General features: G+C 71.6%; 2 protein-coding genes across 2 annotated transcripts; both read left to right on the forward strand.

The window, feature by feature from the left end:
- Nucleotides 1–485: 485 nt before the first annotated feature.
- On the forward strand, nt 486–1,898 carry AURANDRAFT_32226 (hypothetical protein; the record flags this gene model as incomplete). Its single annotated transcript, XM_009042432.1, has 2 exons — nt 486–1,285; nt 1,415–1,898. Coding segments are annotated over 2 exons (1,284 nt in total), but the record flags the coding sequence as incomplete, so codon positions are not given.
- Nucleotides 1,899–2,648: 750 nt separating this feature from the next.
- On the forward strand, nt 2,649–5,359 carry AURANDRAFT_16886 (hypothetical protein; the record flags this gene model as incomplete). The annotated part of the gene is made up of 2 exons (XM_009042433.1): nt 2,649–2,795; nt 5,240–5,359. Coding segments are annotated over 2 exons (267 nt in total), but the record flags the coding sequence as incomplete, so codon positions are not given.
- Nucleotides 5,360–18,649: the final 13,290 nt, after the last annotated feature.

Here is an 18,649-nt window from a genome sequence, read left to right on the forward strand (position 1 = left end):
TGCATCGCGCGCGCGCCGTCACCACGGGCCAGTACGGCATCTGTCCCCGGGGCCACGCGTGCCCCGCGGGCTCGGGCACGCCGCTGCCGTGCCCGGCGGGGAAGATGAGCTACGCGCTCGGCCTCACGAGCCTGAGCCAGTGCAAGGACTGCACGGCGGGCTTCGTCTGCCCCGAGAGCGGCACGGTCAACGCGACGGAGCCCTGCGCGCCGGGCTTCTGGTGCCCCGGCGGCGACGCGAGCTCGAATCGGAGCTGCACGCTGGGGCATTACTGCGCGGGCGGCGACCGCGCGCCCGAGCCCTGCGCCGCGGGGTCCTTCCAGAATACGACGGGCGCCGCGAGCTGCCACGCCTGCACGCCCGGGTCCTACTGCGAGCAGGCCGCCATCTACCCGCGCGACTGCCCGGAGGGCTTCTACTGTCCCAAAGAGACGACGTACGCGACGGAGTTCGCGTGCCCCAACGGCACCTACTCGAACCGCACCATGCTCCGGAGCGTCGACGGCTGCGAGCCCTGCTTCGGCGGCCACTACTGCGAGACCGACGGCCTCGGCTGGCCCACGGGCGAGTGCGCGGGCGGGTATTATTGCGGCCTCGGCGCGAACGTCGCGACGCCCGACGAGAAGCAGCTCGCGACGAGCATCTACCAGGGCGAGACCTGCGCGGACCAGTCCACGGAGGACGACGCGAACGGCGTCTGCCCCCGCGGCCACTACTGCCCCGAGGGGTCGACGTCGCCGACCGCGTGCCCGCCCGGGACGCAGAACGGCGCGCTCGGACGCTTCAACCTCTCGCACTGCGAGCCCTGCGAGGCGTCGTTCTACTGCCCGGACTCGGGCACGATCGACGCGACGATCCCCTGCGAGCCGGGGTTCTATTGCCCGGGCGGCGACGTGCAGCCGACCTTGTTGTGCACGGAGGGCCACTACTGCGCGGGCGGCGACGCGGACCCGGAGCCGTGCGCGCCCGGCACGTTCGCGAACGTCACGGGCGCGTCCGAATGCGCGGCGTGCCCCATTTCGCATTACTGCGAGCTCGCGACGGTGACGCCCCAGTGGTGCCCGAAGGGCTTCTACTGTCCGCTGCACACGCAGTACGGCTCGCAGCACCCGTGCCCGAACGGGACCTTCACCAACAGGACGCGGCTGGCCCACGAGGCCGACTGCGAGCCCTGTTCGCCGGGCCACTACTGCGGCGCGCCGGGCCTGCCGGAGCCCCAGGGGCCCTGCGAGGCGGGCTTCTACTGCGCGCTGGGGTCGGCGACGGCGACGCCCGGCGACGGCGAGTTCGAGCGCTACCTGGGCGAGACGTGCAACGTCATGCGGCCCTCGGAGACGAACGGCGTCTGCCCCCTGGGGCATTACTGCGAAGAGGGCTCCATCGCGCCGACGCAGTGCCCCCCGGGCACGGAGAGCAAGGCGCGCGGCCTGCACAACGTCACCGAGTGTCGGCCGTGCACGGCGGGCTACGTCTGCCCCGAATCGGGCACGATCAACGCGACGATCCCCTGCCCCGCCAATTTCTCCTGCCCCGGGGGCGACATCGTCGCCACCGTCACCTGCCCGGAGGGCCACTACTGCGCGGGCGGCGACGCTGCGCCCGCGCCGTGCGAACCGGGCACGTACCAGAACGCGACGGCCCAGGACTCGTGCCTGGATTGCCCCGCAGGGTTCTACTGCGAGCAGGCCACGGCTGTCCCCCAGATCTGCCCCAGGGGCTACGCGTGCCCGGCGAAGACGGAGTACGCGACGGCGTTTCCCTGCCCGGACGGTTCGTTCGGCAACGGGACCATGCTGAACGGCACCGATCAATGCGAGGCGTGCACGCCGGGGCTCTACTGCAACGAGACGGGTTTGGCGGCGCCCGTGGGCCCCTGCGCGGCGGGCTACTACTGCGCGTCGGGCTCGAACACGTCGACGCCCGGCGACGGCGAGCACTGGACCTACGTGGGCGAGACGTGCAACTCGCTGCAGCCCGGCGAGCTCTCGGGCGTCTGCCCCGTGGGACACTACTGCGAAGAGGGGTCCATCGCGCCGACGCAGTGCCCGCCGGGGACGGAGAGCACCGCGCGGGGCCTGCGCAACGTCTCCGAGTGCCCGCCGTGCTCCGCGGGCTTCACGTGTCCGAACGCGTCGACGGTCGTCGCCTCCAAGCCCTGCGCGCCGCGGTTCTACTGCCCCGGCGGCGACGTCGTGCCCACGCTCCTGTGCAGCCCGGGCCACTTCTGCGACGGCGGCGACCCGGCGCCCGCGCCGTGTTTGGCGGGGACGTACCAGGACGCGGAGGGGCAGACGGACTGCAAGCTGTGTCCTGCGGGCTATTTCTGCGAGAACGCGACGGTGACGCCGGCGGACTGCCCGCTGGGGAGCTACTGCCCCAACGGGACGCGCTACGGCGCCCAATTCCTGTGCCCCGCGGGCACGTACGCGAATCGGTCGCTGGACCAACGGCTCAAGACCGTCGACGAGTGCGACCCCTGCCCGCCGGGCTCCTACTGCGGGTCCCCGGGGCTCGCCCAACCGACGGGCCCCTGCGAGTCCGGCTACTACTGCGCGTCGGGCTCGACGACCGCGACGCCCGGCGACGGCGACGACGACACGTACGTCGGCGAGACGTGCGCGGACCAGAGCGACGCGGAGCTCTCGGGCGTCTGCCCCGTGGGCCACTACTGCGAGGAGGGCTCCATCGCCCCGACGCAGTGCCCGCCGGGCACGGCGTCGAACGCGCGCGGGTTGCACGCGGAGTCGGAGTGCGCGGCGTGCCCGGGCGGGTTTATTTGCCCCGAGAGCGGCATGGTCTCGACGAACCAGACCTGCGCCGTCGGGTTCTATTGCCCCGGCGGCGACGTGATTTCGACGCTGATCTGCCCGCGGGGCCACCAGTGCGAGGCGGGCACCGCGGAGCCCGTGCCGTGTCCTCTGGGCACGTACAACAACGCGACGGGCGCCACCACGTGCGCGGACTGCCCCGCGGGCGCCTTCTGCCCCGTCGGGGCCGAGGAGATCGTGCTGTGCCCCCGGGGCTACTACTGCCCGCCGCTGACGGGCTTGGGCGTCGATAACCCCTGCCCGGCGGGCACGTACGATCCCGCGCGCGCGGGCCTCGGCGGATCGTACGACAACTACACGGGCTTGAAGGAATTGTCGGACTGTACGCCGTGCTCCCCGGGCATGTACTGCGGCGAGGCGGCGTTGTACCGGCCGTCGGGCATCTGCGAGGAGGGCTTCTTCTGCGCGGCCGGCGCCGCGTCGCCGACGCCGGGGATCAACGACACCTGGGTCTACAACGGCGAGACGTGCAACGACGCCCTCGACGTCAACGGCACGAACGGCGTCTGCCCGCCGGGCCACTGGTGCCCGTCGAACTGCTCGGCGCCGGAGCAGTGCCCGCCGGGCACCATGTCGACGGCCCGGGGCCTGCGGAACGCGTCCGAGTGCCTGCCGTGCGAGCCGGGCTTCGTCTGCGACACGGCGGCCATCGTCTACCCCACCGTGCCCTGCGACCCGGGGTTTTACTGCCCCGGCGGCGACGCCACGGCGACCTTGGTCTGTTTGGCGGGCCACAGCTGCCCCGGCGGCAACGCGGTGCCGACGGACTGCGTCGCGGGCACGTACGGCCCACCGAGAATCTCGCGGCGTGCCCCGCGTGCCCCGCGGGCTACTGGTGCCCCGCGGGGTCCATCACGCCGGACCCCTGCGTGGAGGGGTACTACTGCCCCGAAGGCACGCGCTTCGCCCAGCAGTACCCGTGCCCGCCGGGGAGCTTCTCGACGGGGACGATGTTGGAAGCGGCGTCTGAATGCACTTCCTCTCCGCCGGGCACGTACTCGCAGGCCTCGGGCCTCACGGCGCCCGAGGGTTTGTGCGGGCCGGGCCACTACTGCGCCCTGGGGGCGACGAGCCCCCAGCCCGACGGCTCCGACGCGACGGGCGGGCTCTGCGCCGCGGGGTCCGTCTGCGTCGGCGCGGCCCAAGTCCCGAACCCGGACGGCGTCGACAGCAGCGGCTACCCCTGCCCGCCGGGCCACTACTGCCCCGAGGGCAGCGAGCACGAGGTCGGCTGCGCGCCGGGCACCTACCAGCCCTCGAGCGGCCAGGGCAGCTGCCTCGTCTGCCCCGCGGGCAAGGTCTGCCGCGGCAACACGACGGTCCCCGAGGACTGCCCGCTGCAGCGCTACTGCGAGGCCGGCTCGGGCGCCGGCGTGTTGTGCCCCGCCGGGTCCTGGGGCCACGAGACGGCCTTAGAGACGGCATCGGACTGCGCGGCCTGCCCCGCGTCCATGTACTGCGTCGACGGGAACGTCACGGGCGAATGCGCGGCGGGCCACTTCTGCCGCAGCGGCGCGGGCTCCGCGACGCCGACGCGCGACGTCGCCGTCGAGGACAAGATGATCTACGACGCCAGCGTCTGGTCCGTCTTCACGAACGGCCAGTGCCCGCCGGGGCACTACTGTCCCAAGGCGTCGCCGGATCCCGTTTTATGCACGAACGCGACGTGGCGCAACTGGACGCACGCGTCGAGCGTCGACGACTGCGCGCCCTGCCCCGAGGGCTACGAGTGCGTGCCCGGCGACCCCGTGCCCATCCCCTGCCCCCGGGGCGCCTACTCGCCCCTGGGCTTCGACCCCATCCCCTGCCCGCGCTACACGTACAACAGCGACCTCGCGCAGTACGCGGAGGAGCACTGCAAACCCTGCCCCGCGGGCGCCTTCTGCGAGTACCCGGGCACGGCCTACCACCAGCAGTACCCCTGCCCCGAGGGCCACTACTGCCTCGAGAAGAGCGACGGCCCCATCGAATGCCCGGGGGGCTACTACCAGCCGGAGCTGCGGGCGACGAACCAGACGGCGTGCCTCGGCTGCCCCGCGGACTCGTTCTGCGGGCCCGGGAGCGGCATCCCCGTGCACTGCGCGGACCCGCGCGGTGAGATCGGCTACTACTGCCCGAAATATTCCGCGAACCGCACGATCTGCCCCGCGGGCCAGTACTGCCCCGCGGGCGACTCGTACCGCGGCGGCTTCCCCTTCGACTGCCCGGCGGGCTATTACTGCCCCCAGGGGTCGCTGGCGCCGAAGCTCTGCCCCAACGGCACCTACTGCCCGCCCATGTCCGGCGAGTACCGCTGGTGCCCCCTGGGCTACAAGAACAAGGTCGACGCGAACAACTCGCGGACGTCCGTCGCCGACTCGTGCGAGGTCTGCCCGCCGGGCACGCACGGCGCGGACCCGAAGCGCCTCGAGTGCGCCGAGTGCCTCCCGGGCTACGTCTGCCTCGGGGAGACGCGGTCCGCGACGCCGTCGGACCGCTGGCTCGACAGGGGCTACGAGTGCCCCGCGGGGAGCTACTGCCCCTCCGGGTCCACCATAGAAACGCAGTGCGCGCCCGGGTCGTCGAACCCGCTGACGGGCTCGTCGAACGCGTCGGCCTGCGTCCTCTGCAACGTCGACGCCTACCAGGACATGGCGGGCCAGGCCTACTGCAAGGAGTGCTCGTCGACGTCCAAGGCCGTCGGCCTCGGCAACGCGCGGTGCGCGTGCGTGGGCCTGAACCGCGCGTTCCAGAGCAGCGGCCTCTGCCCCTGCGACCCGGGCTACGTCTGGTTCGACCCCGTGACCTTCAAGTCGGCGACGACGAACGACGCGTCCGACTGCCAGCCCGAGGTCTACGAGCGGTGCTCCGACGAGAACATGCGCGACCACCTCGGCCAGTGCACGGAGGAGGACGACTGCTCCGGCCAGTGCGGCGCGTCCGGCGGGGAAAGAGACACGCAGAGCGGGCTCTGCGTGTGTTACGGCATGCAGCAGCTCGACGAGGAGTGCGACCAGGCCTGCCGCGATTCTTCCGACACCGTGTCCTACGACGCGTCGCTCGGCAGTTTCGTGACCACGGACGCGAACGGCACGTCCGTCGCCGTGCCGACGTCCGACTTGGACGGCTACTACGGCGACGTCGTCTGCAACACGGACGACTGCGAGGTCCAGTCCATGTCCGTGTCGTCGACGTCCTTCGCGGGCAACTACGGCTCCGGCGCGGCGCTCCGCGAGGCGCGGCGGCGCCGGCGGCGTTTGGAGGCGCTCGGCGTCGACCCGGACTCGGAGTCGCTGCGGCGGCGGCGCCACCTCGCCGAGGACGCGCGACGGCGGGCGACGAGCGCGCACGCCTGGCGGACGAACGAGACCCTGGCGGACCACTCGCGGCGCGTGCTCCACGAGGCGCTCCTGTCGACGTCGCGCGTCTTAGAGGACGCCGAGGACGACGCGTCGATCTCGAACCCCGTGGTCTGCGTGACCCTGGGGTCGACGATCCTCTTCGACGTGTCGAACGCCTACTACCCGACCTACGAGTCGTCGTCGCTGCTCAACAGCAACGCGGACTTTGACTACTCGGCGTTCACGTCGCTCGCGGAGACGGCGAGCTCGAGCGCGACGGTGAGCTCCTTCGCGTTCACGTTCACGGAGTCGGGGCTCTACGTCTTCTCCATGTCCGCGGCGTCCGACGTGTTAACGCTCATCAAGGTCATGGACGAGGGCACGGAGTGCTCGACGGAGGCCGCGTTCACGCCGATGACGTCGGCGAACCTCAACGCCGTCGGCGGCAAGCTCTCCGACGACATCGTGCTGGACCCGGACTGGGAGGTGCTGGGCGGGCTGCTGGGCGGGTTGTCGTTGATGATCTTCGGGGTCATCGGCGCGATCTATTATTTCCGGAAGCAGGCCTGGAGCATCAAGACGAAGAAGGGCGCGCGGTACCGCGACCGCGCGAAGCACGCGGACCTCGACAAGCACGCGAAGAAGGGCGCGGTCTTCCGCAAGGGCGGCGAGGCGTCCGACGGCCCGCCGCTGCGGCCGGGCGCGGGCGGCGCGCGCGATTTGGACGAGGACGACGAGGACCTCGAGGATTTGGACGAGGAGGAGCTCGCGCGCCAGCTCCAGCGGCACCACGACCTCGTGGAGCAGGAGTTCTTCGGCCAGCGCGAGCTCGTGCGCCAGCTCCACGAGGCCGTGACCCACGAGGCCGACGAGCTCAAGCGGCTCGTCGCCGCGTCGCTCGCGGACCACGCGTCGCCGAACAAGGCCAAGGAGGCGCTCCACATGCTGCTCCACGGGTCGACGGCGCGGCGGCTCCACGACGGCGCCGCCGCGGGCGCCGAGGCCGAGGTCTTCCGCCTCGCGAGCCAGCTCGCGGTGCTGCTCGAGGAGGGCGGCGACCGCATGGCGCGCCGCGTCGTCGAGGAGGTCCGCGAGGCGACGGAGGTCGCTTTAGAGGAGCGCGGCGCCGTGCCCGAGAGCGACACGCTGCGGCGCGTGCGCGGCGAGGTCGACGCGCTCGTGCGGGTCATCCACGACCAGCTCGTCGCCGGCACGGACGCGGAGCTCCGGCGGCGCCAGAATTATAAGGCCGCCTTCGAGGCCTTCGCGGAGGCGCACGGCGACGTCGTGCTGCCCGTGAACGTCGTCGAGAAGATCAAGACGCTCGACGGCTTCGACGACGCGACGGACGCGGCCGCGCACCATCTGGCGGAGGTGCTGGCGGAGTTCGAGGGCCGCGGCGGCCACTTTGTGGCCGCGCTCGCGAAGCGGGAGCGCCAGCTCGCGGCGGACCTCGCGCCGCCGCTCAGCGAGGGCGCGAACGGCGTCCTCGCCTGCGAGCAGGTGAAGCTCGGCGGCGTCGAGACCTTCGCGGACCTCCTGGACCAGTTAGCGGCCGCTCTGAGGGCCATCTTCGGCGGCTTCGCGGGCGGCGACGCCGCGGAGCTCCGGCGCAACGCGGCCGCGGCGAAGCGCGACGAGGCCGAGGCCGCGCGCGCGGACCTCGACGCGGCCGTCCGCGCGGCGCTCGACGACCTGCCGCAGGACGCGAAGCTCGACGAGGTCCAGAACCAGCTCCGCGCGATTCTGGAGAAGCTGTCGGGCCAGCCGGGCGGCGCGACGTCCGACCAGATCAAGGACATGATGGACGAGCTGCAGAAGCGGCCCGTGGGGTCGCCGCGCGAGGCCCACCACGAGATCGACGACGTCCACGCCATCGCCGAGGAGCACATGAAGGTGCTCGAGCAGGGCCTCGACGAGCGCCTCGGCCACGAGGTCGGCAAGACGGACCTCGCCGACAAGGACCAGCACATCATGGAGGAGGCCATCGCGGCCTCGAAGGCCGAGGCGGCCCACATGCTCGAGCGCGAGAAGCAGCTCCACTCCTTCCGCCTCGCGGAGCTCGGCGCGCTCGAGGACCTCGACGAGGACGCCGAGGCCATCCTCGCCGAGAAGCACGCGGCGGAGAGCGCCGCGCTCGAGGAGCGCCTCGCCGTCGCGGCGGCGGCGGCCGCCGCGGGCGACGACGGCGACGGCGACGGCGACGACGCCGACGAGCCGGACTCGCCGCGCGGCGTCGAAGTTTCTACGGACGGCGCGCACAACGTGTCGCCCGAGGAGGTCGCGGAGGCCGACGCGCGCGCGGTGCGCGCGGTGCACCAGCGCGATTTAGCTGCTCTGAAGAGCCACCTCGCCGAGGAGGCCGCGCACAAGAAGGCCGCGCTCCAGCGGCGCCTGGCGGAGCTCCGCGCCAAACGCCTCGCGGCGGGCGACGCGGAGGCCGCCGTCGCCGCGGACGAGGACGCGGAGACGCGGGCCCTCGCGGCGGCTCTGGCGGACGAGGAGGCGCGCGAGATCGCCGCCGCGGAGTCGGAGCACGCGGAGCACCTCACTCAGCTCTACGAGGGCGAGAGCGCGGCCGCGTTGGAAGCCGCGCACGCGAAGGAGCACGCGACCGTGAGCCGCCAGCTCGACGCCCAGGCGGAGCGCGCGCGCGCGGACCTGGAGACGCGCATCGCGCCGCGGCGCCGCGGGCGGAAGAAGCGCGACGTCGAGGACGACCTCGAGCAGAAGAAGAAGGCCGCGCTCGACGCGCTCGCGGCGAACCACGGCGCGGAGCAGACCCACATGGCGGCGTCGAACGCGCTCAAGGACCAGCTCGGCGCGTCGCCCGCCGCGGACGCCGAGGCCGAGCGCCACCTCGCCGCGCGGAAGCTGCACCACGACGCCGCGGGCGAGCGGGCGGGCCTCGACGCGTCGCTCGACGCGGAGCGCCGCGCCAAGGAGCTGGCGTTGAAGGCGCGATTGGCGGCGCGGCGCCGCGCCGCCGAGCTCGACAAGGCCCACGCGGACGCCGTCGCCGACGAGTCGGAGCGTTTGGCCGACGCCGCGCGCGACCGCGCGGACGCGGACCCCGACGACGTCGATTTGCAGCTCGCGGCCCAGGCGGCGGAGCTCAAGGCGGAGCAGGCCGACGCCGCAGCCACGAAAGCCCGCGACGCCCTGGAGGCGCTCGACGACGCCGACGGAAACGACGAGGACGCGCTCGCCGCGGAGCTCGCGAAGAGCGCCAACGCCGCGCGCGCCAAGCTCGACGGCGACCTCGACGCGGAGCGGCGCCGGCGCCAGGCGGCCCTGCGCGCGCGCCTCGAGGCGAAGAAGCGCGCCGCGGAGAACGCCGCGCGCCAGGCCAAGCTCGCGGCCGACGACGCCGCGCGCGGCGCCGCGGAGCACCCGGACGACGAGTCTTTGAAACGGATGGCCGACGACCTCAAGGCCGACGCCGAGCGCGCGGCCGCCGACGCCACGGCCGTCGGCGACGTCTTAGCGAAGCTCGACGACGACGAGGCGGCGGCGAACCTCCACGGCGAGGACGACCTCCGGAGCGGCGCGGCCGCGCTAAGAGACGCGCAGGCCGAGGAGCGCGCGGCCCTCGAGGCCAAGCTTTTGGCGGAACAGGAGCGCAAGCAGGCGGCCTTAGCCGCCCGCCTCGACGCGCGGCGCAAGCGCGCGGAGCAGGACCTCGCGGCCGCGAAGGCGCGGGCCGACGCCGCCGACGCCAAAGCGGCGCTCGCGGCGACGGACGCGGAGGTCTGGAAGGGCACGGACGACGAGGCCGCGCACCTTTTGGAGCTCGACGAGGCGCGCCAGGCCGCCGCCGACGCGCGCGGCGACGTCGCCGCCGCCGAGGCGGCCGTCGCGGGTTTGGGCGACGACGCGGACGACGCGGAACGCGACCTCGCGGCGGAACTCCGCGCGGCCCGGGACCGCGAGATGGCGCGGCTGGACGCCGCTCTAGAGGCGGAGCGCCGCGCGAAGCGGGACGCGCTGAAGGCGCGTTTGGAGGCGCGGCGGAAGCGCGCCGCCGAGGACGCGGCGGCGAAGCGCGAGGACCTGTCGCACGCCAAGGAGGCCGCGGCCGCGGGCGACGGCGACGCGGCCGCGGACGTCGCCGAGCTCGAGCGGGCCGTCGCCGACGCCGAGGATGACGTCAAGGCGCTCGAGAAGGAGATCGACGGCGTCGACGTGGACCTCGCGGCCATGGTTGCGGCGAGGGAGGCCGAACAGACGCGGCTCCGCGAGCGGCTCGAGGCGGACCGCGCGGCCAAAAGAAAGGCCCTGGAGGCGCGGCTCGCCGCGAAGAAGCAGGCCGCCGCCGAGAAGCAGGCGGCCTACGCGGCTCTGGTCAAGGATCAAGCGGATGCCGTGCCTGGTTCTCCGGAAGAGCAAGCGCTCAAGGACCGCGCCGAGGTCGCGCGCCACGACGTCGAGGCCACGAAGGCCGCGGTCAAGGGCGCCGAAAAGGCGTTGGAGGCCGTCGACGACGGGGGGCTCCGCGAGCGGACCGCGGCCGACACCGCGGAGCTCGAGGCGCGGCTGGACGCGGAGCGGCGCGCGAAGCGCGACGGTCTGCGGGACCGCCTCGCGAAGCGCAAGAAGGCCGCCGCCGACGCCAAGGCCGCCGCCGCCGCGCTCGGGAAGAGCGCGTCGACGCCCGAGGAGCGGGCGCGGGCCGCCGAGGCCGCCGCGGACGCGGACGACCAGGTCGCGGCCGTCGCGGAACTCGAGCAGGAGCTCGTCGAGCAGGAGGCCGTGGACTTGGAAGCCATGCGACGGGCGCGGGAGCTGGAACGGCAGAAGCTCGAGGACGACCTGAGCCACGACCGCTCGAAGCGCAAGGACGCGCTGAAGGCGCGCCTGGAGGCGCGGCGGCGCCAGGCCGAGCTCGAGCGCGCGAACAAGGAGGCCAAGGCCCTCGCGGCGCGCCAGGACGCCGACGCCGCCGCCGAGGCCGGCGACGCGGGCGCCGCCGAGGCCGTCGCCAAGGCCGACGCGCTCGAGCAGCAGGCCGCGGAAGCGTCGGCGGCCGTCGTCGCCGTCGAGCAGGAGATGGCCGAGGCCGACGACGGCGGCGACGACGACGAGGCGCGCCGGCGCGCCGAGGAGCTGCGGAAATTGCGCGACGCCGAGCTGGAGCGGGTCCGCAAGGCCATGGAGGACGACCACGCGGGCGCGTCGTCGTCGCTGAAGGCGCGGCTGGAGGCCCGACGAGCGAAGGCGAAGGCGGACGCCGAACGCAAGGCGTCCGACGCCGCCGACGCCCGCGAGCGGGCCGAACTCGCCAAGGACACGCTCGAGGACCACAAGGGCACGGAGGCCGAGGCGACGCTCGCGCGCGCCGCCGCGAGCGCCGAGGCCGAAGCGAAAGCGATGAGCGCCGCGGCGGATCACGCCGCGGTCGCGCTCGCGGATCAGGAGAAGGACGACGAGGAGGCCCTGCGCCGCCAGGCCGAGGAGCTCGCGCGGCGCCGCGACGAGGAGCTGCGCCGCTTGGAGGCCCGGGCCGACGCGGAGCGCGCGCGCAAGAAGGACGCGCTCTCCGCGCGGCTCAGCGCGAAGCGGAAGCTCGCCGAGATGGACGCCGCCGCCAAGGCCGACGCGGCCCGCGAGGCCAGCGATCGCGCCAAGACGGCGCGCGAGCTCGCGGAGAAGAGTCGCGGCACGCCGCTGGAGGCATCGACGCGCGAGCAGGCGGACATGGCCGAGGCGTACGCGGACGCGGCGAGTGACGCCGCGTCGGCGGCCGTCGAGGCCCTCGAGGCGCTCGCGGAGTCCGAGGCCGTGGAGGAGAAGGCCGTGGATTCTAATTTGCTGAAGAGCGCGGCCGCGGACGCCGAGCGCGTCACGGCCGAGCTCGCCGCGGAGCGGGATCGCAAAAAGTCGGCCCTCCAGGCGAAATTGGCCGCGCGACGCAAAGCCCTCGAAGCCAAAGCCAACGAATCGCGCGACGCCGCCGAGGCCGCGCGTGCGCTGGCCGACGAAGCGGAGGCCGGCGATTCAAACCCCGAGGAACTCAAGGCTCTAAAGCAGGAGGCGGCTAACGCTGAAGCCCGGGCCGACATGGCGGAAGAGGCGCTCGAGCACGTGGAAGAGATCGACGAGGACGACGACGACGCTGCTCACGACGCCACGGGCGCTGGGGACGACTCGAAGGCGCGAGCCCGTGTCCTGCTCGCACGCTTCCGACAACTCCATCTCCTCCCGGGCCCCCTACGTTTAGAGACGCATCACGACAACTCCATCTATTGTAGGCTCTCGCGGACGACCTCCGCCGCCGCCGGAACGCTGATTTAGACGCGCTCAACGAACGCCTGGACGCCGAGAAAAACGGCCGGGCCGCTGCGCTGCGCGCTAGACTCGCCGCTAGAAAGAAAGCAGCCCAGCAGGACGCGATCGCCAAGCGCGCGGCGGCCTTGGCGGCGCTCGACGCGGCCAAAGTCGCCCAGGAAGATGCGGCGGGGCGAGAAGATCCGGACGAGAAAGCAGCTGCCGAAAAGTACGTAGTCGCGTGCAGAGCCCGCGGACCCACGACCTACGCGCCCGCGCAGGTTGGCCACGGCGCTCGCCGCGGAGGCTCAAGCTAGCGCGACCGCGGCAACCCTCGCCGAGCAGCAGATCGCCGCGATCGACGACGAGGCGGCCGTCGCCGAGGAGTCGCTCGATGAGGAGCGCGTTGCCCAGCGCGGATACGTCGGCCCCGCGAGCCGGGACGTTCTGCCCCAACGTAGGTTCCGGCGCGCGCGGGACGCGGAGCTACAAAAGCTGGAAGGGAACCTGGAATCGGAGCGCAAGCGCAAACACGATAGCCTCGCGGCGCGGCGGGCGGCTCGCAAGAAGCAGGCCCAGCTCGACGCCGCGGCAAAACAAGCTGCTGCGGAGCGCGCGGCTCGGGAGGCCTCGCACGGATCCGGTGTCCGGTGTCCGGGGTTCGCGATCGAGGTGGTAGAGAGAACGGCCGAACGTCATGGTCGGTGGTTCGAATCCGGTCCCGTGGTCACGAATCCGGATGGTGGGGTCCCGTGGTCACGAATCCGGATGGTGGATGACCACGAATGGTTCGAACCGGTCATAGATGGATGGATTCGAAGCCGCCCCCATCTTACTACCCCCGCAGGCTCGCGAAGGAAGACGCGGAACAGCTGTCTGGCAGCGACGAAGGCGCGGAGGCGCTCGAGACGGCCGCGCTGCTCGAGGAGGAGCGCATGGCAGCGGTCGCAGAGGCAGAACTAGCTAAAGCCCAGGTCGTCGAGTTGGAGAAAGCCGAGGCCGCTGAAGAGTGCGCCGCCGTGTCCGTGATGTGGTCTCGATCCGGAATATACCGGACAAAAGATTTTTGGCGGGAAAATTTGAAAGGCGGAGTCGCGACGGGGCCCCCGAGGGACCGCGCGAGCCCGCCGGATCGCTCACGCACACGGACAGGAGTCGACGGGGTCGTGCGTCGGACTATCGCACCGGGATTACGTTCTCAACGACGTCTTCCGTCGTAGGTCCGGGTGGTACAAGCACGACGACGGCGGCGAGTCGCGGCGGCGGGCGGACGCGCTGAAGGCTGTGCACGCTCGGGAGATATCGGCGCTCGAGGCGAAGATTGACGGCGAGGCCAAGAAGCAGAAGGACGCTCTCAAAGCCCGCCTCGCTGCCAGGAGGAAGTCCAAGGCCGACGGTGCGACCGGAGCCGCGTCGGCGCCGGAGGCGTCCGACGCGCCGGCGAGCGGCGAAGCGCACCCCCACGAACCGTCGGAGCTCGAGCAGATGGCCCTGCAAAACATGCAACTCATGGCCGAGCGGCTGGCGGCCATCGAGGGACTCCTGAGCAAGCAGCGGGAGGAGGCGGCCGACGGCGGGTCGAGCGCGGACGCTCTGGCTCGCATGGCCCGCGAGCGCGCAGAGGCTCAAGCGGCCCTAGAAGCCAAGGTCGCCGCCGAGAGTCAGGCCCGCGCGCAAGCCCTGGAATCCGAGCTCGCGGCGACCCGCGACGGCGCGGCCGCGGAGCTCGAGGCTGTGTGGAAATCAACCACTGGTTTGGGCGGTCCCCACCAAACTTCAGAACTCTCTATCTCGGTCAAATCGAAGTCGATTCGGCTGATTTTTGGACGAATCGATTGCTCTCGTCGAGCTCTCGAAGCAGAACTGAGGAGCTTGTGTCGAACCTTTCAATTACGAGAACATTGAAGTCGGCTTGAAGATTTGATTTCCACACAGGCTCGAGGACCTCGGCGTCGCGGGATCCGACGTCGCCGACGTGCTCGGCGCGTCCCACGCGGCCGCGCTCGCCGACGCCGCCGCCGACGATGCCAAGGGAGACGTGGCGACGGCGGATCAGGCCTTCGCGGCGACGATGGAGGCCGCGCAGTTGACGGCGGCCGCGCGGGCGGCCGGCGACGACGAGGGAGACCTATCGCCCGACGTGCTCGAGGCGCTCCGCAAGAAACACGAGGCGGAGAAGGCGGCCCTCGACAAGTCTTTGGAGGCAGAGAAAAAGCGGCGCGACGCGCGGCTGGCGGAGCGGCGCGCGCGGCGCAAGCACGCCAAGGAGTCCGGCGCGGCCGTCCAAGCTCCAGAAGACGAGGACGACGCGGCCCAAGCCCAAATAGAAGAGGACGACAAGCGCGCGGCCCTCGAGGCGAAGCAGAAGCTCGAGGCCGACAAGACCGAGGCGCTGTTCGCGAAGATCGCCAAGCTCGAGGAGGCCCACGCGGAGCAGACGCGGCTTCTCGAGGAGGCGGCCGCGCGCGAGAAGGCAGCGAACAGCGACAGGAAAAGGGTGATTCAACGTCGCTTCAACGTGAGTGTTCCACGCGCGCGCGTACCAGGAAAAGCATCCACGCTTCGAGAGCGCTCCGAGAGATGATCGCTCGTCCAAAAATCAGCCGAAACGAGTGAGAAACGGCCGAGATAGGAGCCTTTGAAGTTGGGAATTTCGCACCCTTTTGCTCCCAGGCGTCGAAGCGCGAGGCCATCCTCGCGAAATTCCAGGGCGCGGCGCGCGCGGAGGGCCTCAAGCAGATCGAGGCTTTGGAGGCCGCGCCGCCCGCCGAGGAGCTGTCCCGGGCCCACGAGGACCACGCCGCGGCCGTCGCCGCGGTCCTCGGCGAGGAGCGCGTCGACCGGCTGAGCGGCGCCGCCGCGGACGAACAACTTGGCAAAATCATCGCCGACGAGGACGAGCGCCGACAAATCATGGAGGCCGACCTCAAGGCGAAGCGCGCCCTCGAGCGCAATAAGCTCAAGGAGCGGCTCAAGGCGCGGCGCGCCAAGGCGCGCGCCGCGGGCGAGGGCGTCTCGGACCACGGCGAGGACGACGACGACGACGCGCTGACGCCGGAGGAGACGAGGGAGGAGGCCGAGGCCCTCGCTGCTTTGGATGCCGAACTCGACGGCGCCGAGGAGACCGCGCGGAAGCAACGAGAGAAGACCGCGAAAGCGACGGTCGCCGCGGCCGAAAAAGCGCGCCAAGAGGCCGCGGAGCTCTCGGCCGAAGACGCAGAAAGAGAAGCGGCGCGCAAGGCCAGGGCCGAGGCCGACGAGCTCGCCGCGCGGTCCAAGCTCGACGCCCTCAAGGCGTCCCACGAGGGCGAGGAGGCCGCCGCGGCCGACGCGCTCCGAAGCCGCCGGTCGTCGATGACAGGGCAGGACAAAAGAGCGAAATTCCCAACTTCAAAGGCTCATATCTCGGCCGTTTTCCACTCGTTTCTGCTGATTTTTGGACGAGCGATCATCTATTGGAACGGTCTCGAAGCGTAGATGCTTTTTTTTGGAACGCGCGCGCGTGGAACACTCACGTTGAAGCGACATTGAATCACCCTTGTCCTGCCCAGGTCGATGAACAAGAAGCTCCAGGAGCGCCTCGCGAAGCGCAAGGCCGAGCTGGAGAAGGCCTCGGCGAGCGAGGAGGACGTCGCGAAGAAGCTCGCGGAAGAACAGCGCCTCGCCGAGGTCGCGGACCGCGAGGCCCTCGAGAAGCAGGAGCGCGACGCGGACGACGCGCTCCGCAAAAGGCGTCAGGCGCACGAGCGCGACATGGCCGCGGCCCAGGCGGACCTCGCGCGGGCCCAGGAGGAGGCGGCCATCGCGGCGACGCGCGAGGCCGCCGTCCAGGCCAAGAAGCTCGCGGAGCAGCGCGCGTCGGCGTCGCTCGCGCTCGTCCAGGAGGAGGCCGCGGCCGAGCGGCGCCGCGCGGAAAAAGAAGCCGAGGACGCTTTAAAAGCGAAGCAGCTGCAGGCACTCCGGGAAGAAGCCGAGAGCGACGCCGCCAAGGCCGCCCACACGCTCGCGACGCAGCGCACGGAGCAGCAGTCGAAGCTCCAGAAGCGCCTGCAAGCGAAGAAGCGCCGCAAGAACGTCGCCGCCGCCGACAAGGAAGAAAAGGACAAGCTCGCGGCCGCGGCCCACGCGCAGCGCGCCGAGGAGGAGCGCAAGGCCCTCAAGGAGAAACAAGAAAAGCAGGCGGCCAAGCTCAAGCAGCAGATGGACGCCGAGGAGGCCCAGGCGCCCTGGGCCAAGACCCTACAGTTCCGTTTGGAGGCCGCGGGCTACTCCGCGGACATGCCCCTGGGCGAGGTCGTGCGCGTGCTGCGCGGCGCGTTAGACGAGGGCGTCGTGCCCGAGGCCGACGAGGGCGCCGCCGTCGAGTTCGTGCTCCAGAAGCGCCACGCGGCCGAGAGCGCCGCGCTCCTCACGAAGCAGTACGCGGAGCGGTCGAAGTTGCTGGCGTCCGCGTTAAACGATCTGCTGGATGAGAAGGCGCAGAAGCGATCCGCCATCATGGCCGAGCACGTCGGCGAGCCCGAGCGCGCCGCCCGCTTCGAGGAGCTCGACGCGGAGTTCATCACGAAGCAGGCGGCGATGCAGGCGGACGTTGCCAACTCCGTCGAGGACCACCACCTCGCCGCCGAGGCCCAGCTGCGCCGGCGCCACATGACCGAGGTCATCGAGACCATGCGGTTCCTGGAGTCGCTCAACCGGCCCATGAACCCCGGCGCCGTCGACGAGCAGTTCGACGAGGCCGCGCACGAAGCGGAGCTCAAGAAGATGCAGGACGACATGGAGGCGGAGAAGGCCGCCCAGCTCAAGAAGATCGAGGACGAGCGCGCCGCCGCCGAGAAGCGCCTCGCCGACGACCACGCGACGAAGATGAAGGAGCTCGAGGCGGAGCAGGCCGCGGAGGCGGAGCGCGCGCGCGACGACGCCGCGAAGAAGCTCGCGGAAGAGAAGGAGCGCCACGCCAAGAAGCTCGCGGAGGCGTCCCAGACCGCTTCCGAAGAAGAAAAGCGGCGCCTCATGGAGGAGGCGACGAAGGAGCACGACCGCGCGGAGGCGGAGATCGTCGCGCAGCGGAAGGAGGCGCACGCGGGTTTGAAGTCGCGCCTCGCGGCCCGCAAGAAGAAGCGCCAGGCCCAGCTCGGCGCCCAGGTCGCCCAGCAGAACGCGGAGGCGAGCCGCCTCCAGCGCCAGGTGTCCCAGGAGATGACGCTCAAGGCCGAGCTCAAGGGCGCGGAGGCCGCCGTCAAAAGGTCCCAAGGCGACATGTCGCCGCGGATCAAGAAGAAGTGGGATTTGGCGCTGCGGTCGTCCATGAGCGGCAAGGCGGGCTTCGAGGCCGCCGCGGCGGCGGCGGCGCGCGCGGCGGCGCCGGCGAGCCCCGGCCCGTCGCTCGCGGACTCGGCCGCGATGGTCGCGGTCAAGTCGAAGCTCGAGAACATCGAGCAGCTCGTGGGCAAGCGCGACGCGTTCACGTCCAAGCTCGACCACATCGAGACGTTGGTGTCCCAGCTCGCGACGGCCCAGGCCGAGCTCGCCGCGCGGCCACCGGCCGCGGGCGCGGCGCCGGCTCCCGCGCAACCGCCGACGTACCAGGACGCCGAGGACCCGCGGCCGCCAGGGCAGCAAAATGGTGATTCAACGTCGCTTCAACGTGAGTGTTCCGCGCGCGCGCGTTTCGGAAACAGCACCCACGCTTCGAGGCCGTTCCGAGAGATGATCGCTCGTCCAAAAATCAGCCGAAACGAGCGAAAAACGACCGAGATAGGAGCTTTGAAGTTGGGAATTTCGCACCCTTTTGCTGCCCAGGCGGCCCCAGCCCGCGCTCGTCGCCGTCGACGCGGCGGACCTGAGCGCGGGCAAGCGCAAGCGCTTCGAGTTCGGCGAGAAGCTCCTGGCCATGCTCGGCGTCGGCGACTCGCTGTCCCTGAAGGTCGCGGAGAGCCTGCCGCCGAACGGTCTCCGGGGCAACGCGTTCCGCAACTCCTACGCCTACGACCCGGAGCGCGCCGAGCTCCACCTCCACCTCAAGCGCCTCGGCACCTTTGGGGACGTGAGCCTCGTGCTCCTCCACGCCGTGTCCCACATCAAGGCCAACGCGGCGGACCTGGGAGACGACAGCTCCCCGGCGTTCGTCGCGGAATTCCACCGCAACTTCAAGGTCGTCACGGGCGAGCTCGCCAAGGCCGAGGCCGCGGCGGAGACCAAGGCCGCCGCGCCTTCGGCGCCCGCGGCGGCGGC

This window comes from Aureococcus anophagefferens (genome assembly GCF_000186865.1).
Source record: "Aureococcus anophagefferens unplaced genomic scaffold AURANscaffold_31, whole genome shotgun sequence".
Classification (NCBI taxonomy): Eukaryota; class Pelagophyceae; order Pelagomonadales; family Pelagomonadaceae; genus Aureococcus; species Aureococcus anophagefferens.